Source organism: Leptidea sinapis, chromosome 7 (genome assembly GCF_905404315.1).
Source record: "Leptidea sinapis chromosome 7, ilLepSina1.1, whole genome shotgun sequence".
Lineage (NCBI taxonomy): Eukaryota > Metazoa > Arthropoda > Insecta > Lepidoptera > Pieridae > Leptidea > Leptidea sinapis.
In genome coordinates, this window is record NC_066271.1 from 3,483,564 (window position 1) to 3,495,035 (window position 11,472).

The 11,472-nt window shown below is 34.3% G+C and overlaps 1 protein-coding gene across 2 annotated transcripts in view; it reads left to right on the top strand.

Moving 5' to 3' along the window:
* LOC126965416 (neural cell adhesion molecule 2-like) overlaps positions 1 to 9,416 on the top strand; it is a 183,354-nt gene extending 173,938 nt beyond the window's left edge. Inside the window, exons 8-11 of one of the 2 annotated variants that reach the window (XM_050809019.1) lie at positions 1,557 to 1,715; positions 3,751 to 3,868; positions 5,088 to 5,180; positions 5,598 to 9,416. In XM_050809019.1, coding sequence (XP_050664976.1) covers positions 1,557 to 1,715; positions 3,751 to 3,868; positions 5,088 to 5,180; positions 5,598 to 5,791 — 564 coding nt within the window. In that variant the 3' untranslated portion in view covers positions 5,792 to 9,416. Of the gene's footprint in view, positions 1 to 1,556; positions 1,716 to 2,678; positions 2,754 to 3,750; positions 3,869 to 5,087; positions 5,181 to 5,597 lie in introns of those variants that run through there. The other variant, XM_050809020.1, reaches the window with a different exon arrangement.
* The last annotated feature ends 2,056 nt before the right edge of the window (positions 9,417 to 11,472 follow it).

Genomic DNA, 11,472 nt, shown 5'->3' on the forward strand with positions numbered 1-11,472 from the left:
TTTTGCAAGGAACTTCTTGCCTCATACAGCCACTTTATAGAATCAATTACCGGCTAAAGTTTTCCCGAACCGATACGACTTAGCAACCTTTAAAGTCAAAGACGCTCCCAACTTAAAGGCCGGAAATGCATCTCTTGACCTCTAGTGTTCCGTTTTGCCATGGACCTCATCTATTTCTATCATGTGAGCCTCTAGTTTGCTTACCCCTAAACTTTTCAGATATCCTGTCACACTATACGCTATAAGTTTACCAGCCGTTTTCATTATACCATTGGAAGCAATATCTCCTATTTTTAAAACATTGTTAAGTTTATCCGTATTTGGATGTCAACTATGACTCTCAAGACACAAATTTATTATATCATCTATAAGTACAGGCTTATTCTCCGCTACACATTCTTTATGTGGACCCTTAATACGTAAACTTAGCACCACTTTGGGAAGTCCTGTGAAGTTTTGGGAATGCTTAAACCACTTGAGATACGTTAACTCACTGCAAATGATATAATAATATTCATGAACAGAATCAATCTTCCACCTTCGCACGACACGCCATAAGTTAGGATATCATCCCCACCATCTGGATGTGTGGCGGTCCTCCACAGTGCGGTTTTCAAGGAGCTTTCGTCCTCGTACTACGAAGCTGTGGAATGAGCTTCCTTGTGCGATATTTCCGGAACGATACGACATGGGTACCTTCAAAAAAAGCGCGTACATCTTCCTTAAAGGCCGGCAACGCTCTTGTGATTCCTCTGGTGTTGCAAGAGATTGTGGGCGGCGGTGATCACTTAACACCAGGTGACCCGTACGCTCGTTTGTCCTCCTATTCCATAAAAAAAAATCATATCAGTGAGCTATTATAGTTAACACTGGCTATCACAATAGCTCACATTGGTCGCAGTGAAAAAGAACTACCCTGAACTGTACTAAATCCGCTTTACAAACTATAGCTATGACTTTGTATTAATACATTCATACATATAATAACGCCTCTTTCCTGTAGGGGTAGGCAGAGACCACTTCTTTCCACTTGCTACGATCCTTACATACTTTTTTCGCTTCGTCCACTTTCATTATTCCTTTCATACATGCTCTTCGGCTTAGGGTACTCTTGAGCTTGCCTTTTTTCAAGACGTCCCTGATTTGGTCTCGAAACGTCCGCCTAGGTCTACCCTTTCCAACACTTTCATTCACACTGGCCTTATACACTTTTTTCCTCAATCGGTCTTCATTCATTCTCACGACATGGCCAAACCATCTCAGCATACCTCTCTCAATTTTTGTCACAACATCTTTTTTCAGACCACAACGTTTCCTTACCTCACTATTTCTTAGCCTGTCTGTCAGTTTAACTCCTATCATACTTCTAAACGCTCTCATCTCAATTGCATTTATTCTGCTTTCATGTTTTTTCTGCCATACCCAACATTCACATCCGTACATGAGTGTTGGAACCAATACCGCCTCATGCATAGCCAAACGAGCCTTGTTAGACACCATCTGTATTCATACCCTAACTCATATACGCAGTACTGAAAATATTTTTATGTTTTTAGATTTTGATCTCAGAAAACGGCAACAGTTCAGTATTCGTACTGAGAATGTTGGATGAAAGTGCTCTCGGAGAGTACAAATGTTCTGCGGACAATAACAAAGGCCATGTTTCCATTATTTACCATGTCTCGCTGGGAAATAAACCAAACGCCCCTGATTTCGTAAGTTGTTCATAATGTTAACTTAAGAATATCCTCAATTTAAGTTATGGTTATGAGATCGAATCAGAAATGAGGAGATCCGTAGGAGAATCAAAGTCATCGTCATAGCCCAAATGATTGCGAAACTGAAGTGGCAGTGGGCAGGGCACATAGCTCGGCGGACAGATGGCCGTTGGGGCAGTAAGGCCCTCAAATGGTGACCACGTACACGTAGGTGTAGTGTTAATAGGCCCCCCACAAGACGAACCAGCAACCAGGATCTGCTCCAGATCGTCACAGTAGGATGGATTAGGGTAGCGCAGGACCAGTCGTCGTCGAGATCTTTGGGGGAGGCCTTTGTCCAACAGTGGACGTCTTCCAACTGATGATGATGAAGTTATGGTTTGGTAATAGTTATTTATGTAACTGTTATGTATTAAAATACAAATTTGGTATGATAATAGTATCACATGAGTGTTTTAATACCTAATTATCAACAGTTGCATACAAGACTTTATCTACACCCATAATATGAATCCTCTATAAAAAGATTCTGAAACTGTTAGCTTACTGCTAACATTAAAAAAGCAAGTCCTAGTAACAATAATAGCATCCGATGGAGTGTTATTATGAAAACGGATGATATAATGTTGTACTGAATTTCACTACGAAACTCGTTTGGATGATGTATTTTTTATTAGGACATTGGGTGTTTGAATGTTGGCAATAAGCTAACTGTTTTACAATCTTTAATTTTTAAATGCTTTAGCATGGGTTTAGATAAAAATTAGCGTTATAACCCATTAAAAAGTATTTTACTTAAATATGTAATACCCGCACTAATAAAAAATACTTTGATATAATGTGTATGTTCTTCTCACAATAAGATCTTACACTAATACAGTAGTTACTTAAGTGTTAAATTTTAACAATCTATATTTTTAAGGACCTGTATAATAAGTATATTGACTATGTATTACACAGATTCCAGGTCTTTAAAAGAACTACATCGAAATTGTCACATTAGGCAAGAGCAGATGTCTTCAGAAGACTAGTTACTATCAAAATAACCTTTTCTGTGTTGTAATCATATTGTATCAATAATTAATAAATATAACAATAAATTTTTGTTATTTGTGAAAAATATTGCGCTGATTTTGTGTTTTTTTTTCCTTATTTTTTGTTTATATATGACGAGCAATACAACTGACTAATTAACAATATTAAAAACGGGACAAAATACCAATTTTTAGACTGCTACCAACTACTACTATCACGTGGTACGCTGTTATAGTATAAAGACGAAAAGCCTTTTCATCAAATCTATGTCCCTGGACAAGTACGATACATCAAACAGCAAAAAAAATCTTCTATTATTATTATCTCAGAAACTGACATTTGGTATTCAATGCTCACCAGCAAAACTAAATACAGGAGCCAGTCTGTAAAATATTGTACATTTGTACAAACACATCTTTATTACAAGAAAGCTTCAGGAATATAAAGTAAAACTGAAATTCTAGTTGCGCATGAAACATCGAAACAATGGTTTTCGTGCGTAAGTGGGCTATATTGGTATGTTTTTTTATTTGATACATCCAGAAAGAGAAAATGGGAACAATGACAATAGTAACTTTAACGACAATAATGTAAGATTTTCCCAAATTCTTTTTTCGAGAGGAGGAAAAAACATTTACGTTATGCCATAAGTTGGTTCTATATGTCGGGATCGGGTGCTGGTAGGTAGCTCAAAAACGTAGCGCCTCCGAAGGAACTCGAAATTCGGACCGACTGCTTGCTAGGCTAGATGGAGGCAAGAAAGCAAACGATCTAATCTTCCTTATAGAGATTGGATAAATTGATTTAACTTTTAGTAAAAATCTATATTCCCCAGTGCACACACAGCGTATTCACAGTCGATCGATTATTTTTCGTTTTCGTCTTAACATTGAGTATTTCAAGTAAGTCTCGATTTCGTTTGCCTTTAGCCACGTTTGCATCATTTGTATGTGTTATGCTTTTATTCTTTATTTTATCTCATCTTTTGTCATTTCAGGTGGAACTAACTGGAAAATCAACGACATCATTGACGTTCAACGTCTCTTGTTCCACTTGCAATACTGCATCTGCTGAAGAAGATATATCTGAAGACCCCAGAAATCTAACAGTTCTTGGTAATGCATTTTTTAAATCTATACATATTAATAAAATTGGAGTGTCTTTTTTTAACATTGACATAACCGTTTTTACTACACGCTATTAATATATATACGGTATACACAAAAATAACAGTTTTTACAAATTTTTTTATGTCTGTCTGTCTGTTTGTTTTGGCATTAGGTCAAGCCATTTGAGAGATTACTCTCTAATCGCTGGACCGATTTTGACGGGACTTTCATTGGCAGGTAGCTGATGTGATAAAGAGTAACTTAGACTACGTTTATTTTAGAAAATAAAGTAATGTAGCAATATAAATAAAATATCCAAAAAACGATCTAAAACTAAAAATAATTTATATGGCAAATAAACGTTTGCCGGGCCAGCTAGAATAACATATAAATGTGGTGAATTTACCACTTAGAGCCTCTTAAGTAATTAATAGGGGAGTATGGTAATTGTTGTTCTCCTATTAAGTCAGACTCGAGTATGATTTCCAATAGGGCTGCTTTTTCAATCTCTTTGTTTGTGTAGTAAATCTGCGGTGATTGTACTCTGCACTGGGCTTCAAATGAAAAGTTGTGAGGTTCATATTAAATTGTTTGATAGAAACATAATATTATTAAATTAAAATAAGTTAATTGAGACAAACTTAGAGAGCTCACTTTGTAATTTACTACGTAAACATCATCATCGGCCTAAAACAAAACGTGGCAGCGTCAATCAAATCTGAAATATATTTCAAAATAAATAAAGTTTGTTTATATTCTTGACGGAGATACATTAGAATAATGATTACTAGGCATTATTACCAAATGAGTTTAATCTAATGGAAGAAGACAGGCAATAGTATATCTAACGTTTTGTAATAAATACTATTTATAAGGAAGCATAGCAAACTACACAGCTTGGTAAAGTGGAATGTTAAATGTCAGTATTTGTAATATACAATTTATAAATCAGATTTTTTGTTGAAAGACAAATACCTTCAGCTAAAACAACTGAATGAACAGACTGAATATTGCATTACAGCTAATCTAACAGTAATAAGAATGAAAAATAAATAACTTTTCCGTAATTTCATTCTTCTTGTCCCATTTAGTAAAAGTTCCAAAATTCCTGACATTTTCAAGTACAAGTCCGAAGATATTATTGATATATTTCTATATGATAACAATGATTTTGAAATCTCACAGATTTAACCAGTTAAATTTAAAATAATTGAATTTTTTTCAGGTTATTCATTCGAGGTGGTACCAGTTCAGGAAGGATTTCTGCCTGATTGGGATGCCGCCACAGAATTTCTTGTCAACTTGAATCAATCCAATAGTAAATATATTTTTTTATGTTTCATTGCAATTTACAATTAATATTTGTGACGCAAAATTTATGTGTGATATAGGATTTGTAAAGACGTAGTGTTGGTAGGCCGGCCACAAGATGGACCGACGATCTGGTCAAGATCGCCAGAATAGGTTGGATGAGGGCAGCGCAGGACCGATCGTCATGGCGATCTTTGGGGGAGGCCTTTGTCCTGCAGCGGGTCTTTTTGACAGCCGCAACAATTTAACCACTAAGAAAAACGACCGGTTGCAAACATTCATACTAATATATTTTATTTGTTTCATCCATGAAAATTATGTCTAGTGGATACAAGTCTTCTAGACATAAAATAGTTTATACAAAAAAATTTTCTATATACTTTGACAGTTGATCTTGATTTATTAGTTTCAATATTTTCTCCAGGCTCCTTATTCACCATCAGTCCTCTGGCGAACAGTACAACATACCATGTCAGGGTGCGCACGCGCAATGCAGCTGGCTACTCCGACTGGCTCGAGGTGTCTCCAGACCCAACAACCGACCTAGCCTGCAAACTTACAGGCTCTTTCATCCTTTTAATCATTCTCTCTTTTATATACCCCTTGATTAATCAATAAACTTATGATTGTCAAACCTTAGTGAATAGTTCCATTATTCGCTATAAAATTATTCACTGTGGAATGCGAAAAATTAATGTGTGTGCTTTTAACAGTTAGTTATGTTCAATCGTTGGATGAGATTTTTGAAATATTCAGTTATAAGAGGAAACATTAGTTGTCATTTTTTAATATAAGGATTGTCGAATCTTTTCTACTTGTTAAATAACCCTATATCAAAATTATTTTCAATATCATCATTATCTACGTTATCCAAATGTTGTTATGTTTTTCTTAGGTGTTAATTCCGCTAAGTTTTGTATTTCACCAATTCGACACGGGCATCTTCAGGAGATCTCTCTGTTTTGCTTTATCTAGTATTTTTGTTTTTGTAAGAGAATTTCAAAAACTGCAACGGTTTAGTAATATATAAATCCGATAACAATAAGCGAAATAATCAATCTGACACAATGATTTCTTCCCATTCAGTTTCAGAAATTTCGCTAGGATAGGTAAAATTTTGGAGGAGGAAAGTTGCTCGAAATAAATTTTGGGTTTAACGATTTTTCGGATCTGAAGTTGTCTTTATAGCACTGAATATTGTCTCGGAAAAAGGCCTCAATTAATGTGTCCTCTTAATAGTATATTATATTATATTCTTTAAGCTACTTACTTATTGATACTTGATATATTAATAAGATCGTCCATTATCTAGTCCTCGCCCACTAAGTAAATATTAATAATTTTCTTTTATAGGATGGGTTTATTGATGTTAATGATTAAATACATTTTAATTTATTTACTATACAGCGTACGTCTGGTGAGGCACTAACAATACTCGATGACGTCATTTTAATTGACTACTTAGTTAACATAACCCTATCGGTCACAGCGGGAACGCACTTATTACGGCTGGATTAATGATTCGCCGACGGACGATGAGCGTTGACGTCGGTCGAGCGTAGCGCGTACCCGTACGCGCAGACTATGGTGTGTTTAGTGCTCAGCTGCAGGAAACTTTTATGAACGTGAACAATCGCAACGAAAAATGAATCCATTTCTAACCTATTTATTATGTGCATACTACTTACGCGAACGATTACGGAGTAAAAAAAGGAGAAGATATCATGTTTACACAATTATTATAGAGCGCCTGATTGAAGGAGAATTTTGTCCAAATTCTTTTTGGAAATTGCGAGAACTCGAAATTTTATTTATGATTTTTAATTACAATATTACGCGTGGGCGTACGCTTGGTTGTCACTTATATATCGCCATAGCGCGTCAGCAGACCAACGTACGCCGGACCGATGAGTTCGACCGACGATTCTCGTTAGCGCGCCGTAGCTTTACGTGCGTAGCGATTCATCAGCGCTAGACTGTATGCGTTCATAATTATTATGTTTATGTTGTTATAGCTACGCTTGACCGATGTCAGCGCTGACCGTCGGTCGAGTTGCGCAGTGCGCTGATGTATTCACACTTAATTTATTTATAGGGTAAATTCGTTCATAAATTAAGAATCTAATTTTACTACATACTTGGACTGATATTACTTTATTATCTTTAGTGTCTTACCAGTTCTACATATAAACTGATATACAGTGCAAAACAAATAAAGAAATCGCGTCCTTAAATTCAGTCAAACTTTCTGTATATTTAAATTTTTCTTTTATTTATTGCACATCATATTGTTGCTTACATTAGACCATATTAGTATTATTTTTTGTATAACAGTATGATTTCATTGTATGGTATTATATAACTGTGTATTGTATTATTAGTTAATCCTTATTAAAAAAAAGTTATCATTGGAATAAAAAAAATATAATATTAATAATGCTGATTTATAATCGTGTTATTAATTTGTTGAGTGAATTTAAAAAATTAATATTTTAACTTCTGCTAACTTATTTTAATTTCTTTCGATATAATAATATATATTACTTTAAATGTTTGTGAGTGTATGTTATATGTATATTATGTATAAAGATATGTTTTGATAGAATTATGAAACATAAATATTTTAATTATTATGTTGTGTCGTAGCATAGTTAATAAGTTATAAGCATACCCACTGTGTTAATTAATATGTTTTGAATATCTTTTCGTAGATATGTCGATTCAGATTTAAATTTACAGGTTATAATGCAATTATTAATCAATTTAAAGGTATTTTAGTTACTAGTAACAAGGTTTCGAAAGATAGATTGAAGTCTTATGATGAAGTTTTTTTCTATATTTGAGGTTTTCAATACAGTTTATTCTTATGGCTTACTTACTATATTAAAAGTAAAACTTACGTCCAGAATTAAATTGACTGAATGTTTCTCTTATCTGTCTATGAGTACATAAATTTGTAATTCTATAATTTCTGTAATTAATTTTATATTTAGATGAAAACTATAAAAAAGACAATAAGCTTTAGATATTTCTAGATCTATGACGTTACTGTAATTATTAAAAAAAAATACTACTTTTCACTTTTCTGCTGTTACAGAAGAATATAATTGGATTTTTTAAAACCGTTGGAATTGGCGAAGGGAGATATTATGTTTACAATTAGTTGGTTGTTTTAATTACGTTAAGTTAATGTATAGGATTTAGACGATGTGTGTTATTGTAAGAATTATAGTGAGCTAATCTGGTTTCAAGCCATTTATTCTTAAGGTTTTATATTAATTTCTTTGATACGCTCGTGTTTTACGGTTTTGAAATAATACTCACTCTCAATTATCAAGCTCTCGTCTCATGAGAGTCATGTCTCGTCTCATGTCTAATTATAAATTGTCAAATTGTAAATGTCAATTTAACCAATCTTGTGGTTGGAGCAATATTATTTTTACATACAGACTATTAGAGTCTAAAGATTTAGATTTATTGAGTTTAAGCTTCAAACGATCTGACAGCCCGATAATGACAATTTTGATTTGTCATTGTATGCGTTAGCTAGTTTAATATTTAAAATACTAAGAAACTAATTGAGTGGCTGACTGTTTGCGACTTGTCATTCAAAATCGGTTATAGAAACAATAGATTCGCTTTCCTTTTCTACCTAATAGTATCTGCGAGATGTGCAGTGAGTAAATTTTATAAGTTTATGTTTATCCGAATGTTTTGAGTTTTGCTTTTGTGTTAGATCCTTATCAGTCTCGTGCCAGATTTTGGCGAGTCAACATGTCCTGACGATGCCTCGTGTAGAGGCGAAACACGTGTCGAATTATTTAAAGACTAATATTGGCGGAATTAACACTAAAAAAAACTCAAAACATTTGGATAATTATGGATTTCCGCAACGTAACGCCTACTTCAATAAAGTTTGTTTTTTATCCTTATTCTGAATTAACTATAATAATTATGAATTATTGAAATCGGTTATTTTTTTATATCCTTAAGCATTATTTAATTTGCAATGCCCACAAGTATACCGCTTTAAAAGCGTCGCCTAATAGATTTAGCTGTTTATTAGATAGGATTGTTAATTATAATATCATGACTTGTTAATCATATGCGAGCTTCTTCACAAAGCATATTTATTTGGTAGCAATTGAAAAATGATGTAAATAATTATAACTTCAAGTTAATAATTTAGACATTGTTGTATATTGTGTACTGGTGACTCTAATAAATTTCATTTACGAGGTAATTGTGCTTTTATTCTGAGCTCTTGTCCTATCGTCGGTGAAAAAGCGACAAAGGCCCGTATTCACCAATCTCACTTCAAGTTTAATAAAACTCAGTTTTACGTAAATGAGAATTTTTTTTGAAAATAAGAGACGTCCTGCTCGTTTAGCAGGATGTTCAGGATGGAAATTGATACACCTTGCCCATTACATTGCAGTGCCACTCGGGATTCTTGAAAAACCCAAAAATTCTGAGCAGCACTACAACTTCGCTCGTCACATTGAGACAAGTCGTTAAGTCTCATTTGGCCAGTCATTTCACTAGATACGGCGCCATTCAGACCGAAACACAGTAATGCTTAAACATTACTGCTTCACGGTAGAAATAGGCGCCGTTGTGATACCCATAAACTAGCCGGCATCCTGTGCAAAGGAGCCTCCCACTGGTAAATCAGATGGAGACACAGTTGGACACCTCCAACATATATTAATATGCAGACGACAGTAGTGGTGATGCCGCATATACGGGCCATGCAGGTCTCTCTCTGGAAACCGTCAACCAGTGCCGGAAGAAAGTTGTGTGTGCTGTCGAGAAGTCCTCTCTTGAGAATGTCCTTTCTCAATTTAAGCCCACAAAAAACCATTTGTCGCATCACCGCTCTTTGCAAACACTCTCCTTAATGCCTCGAAAGTATCACGGGGAGTGTTACGAAAAGCTAAATGACCCGATTCCTGTGCGACACGTCACAAAGTAAGATATCATCCCCACAATCTAGATGTGTAGTGTTCCTCTACAGTGCAATTTTCAAGGAACTTTTTTCACATACAACCAAGCTGTGGAATGAGCTTCCTTGTGCGGTTTTTCAAGGACGATATGACATGGGTACCTTCAAAAAAACCAGTTTACCTTTCTTTAACGGTGGCAACAATTTTGTAATTCCTATGGTGTTGCAAGAGAATGTGGGCGGCGGTGATGGTAAGCCATGTTAAGACATCAGGTGACTCGTAAGTCTCCCCCTTCTATAGGGTATTGTAGTAATATTTTGGAAACTATACTGTTGATAGCGGGTGGTAACAATGCACTAACAGCCAAAGTACAAAGAATAGAATAGAATAAAATTTTATTTTCAGTTTTACATAACATTATGTTTTACAAAATAAAAATAACAAAAACTGAAAAAGGGTTTCTCCTCAGCTTAATGCTTTCACATATTACAGCGCTGGTTTTCTAGAGTACCCGAGAATTGTGTGGTGCTACTAACCCGAAAACACATATCTTTATAGATTCTATACAATTACAGACATATTCTATACATATATATATATATATATATTGTTATTTGTTTGTTTGTTGTGCTAATCTATTACTTGTACCTACATATATATATATATATATATATATATCTTTAAAATAACTTAAAATCAAAATTAAGATCCGAACTCTGTTTAGGATTTAGAGTTTTTAAAAGTTGTTGTTTTAATATTTTTTTGAATAAATATATAGCTTTACAATTTCTAAGGCAAATCGTTCCAACATTTCGTGGCAGCGCGAGCGTAGCTGAGGCTACCACGAAAAGCAGTCCTTGAAAAGATTAATCGTACAGCAAATCTAATATGACGATTGGAAAACTCAAGTTGCTCATACAAATATGATGGCTGTTTATTTTTAATTATACTAAACAAGAGGATTGCAAAATGAAGATATCTGCGGGAGGACATATTCAAAATATTGTTGTTGTTTATGTACGGTGAAATGTGCGCATATTTAGGAATAGGAAAACAAAATCGGACGCAGGCGTTTTGAATGTGTTGAATTAACTTTTTAAAGTGAGCTAATAGACATGAACCAAAAACATTATCGACATAATTTAATTTTGAAAGAATCAAAGATTCACATAATTTAATTCGTAGGTCCGTAGTGAGATATGGACTTACGGCCGTTCCCAATATACTATCTAAAGATAGAGATAAATTACTACCTTCTACTGTCAGTAATTAGCTGTCAATAATCTGAAGCTGTCCCAATATTTATTTATTTATTGGTAATCAATAGCGTTACAGTAAACGTTAATAAACAAT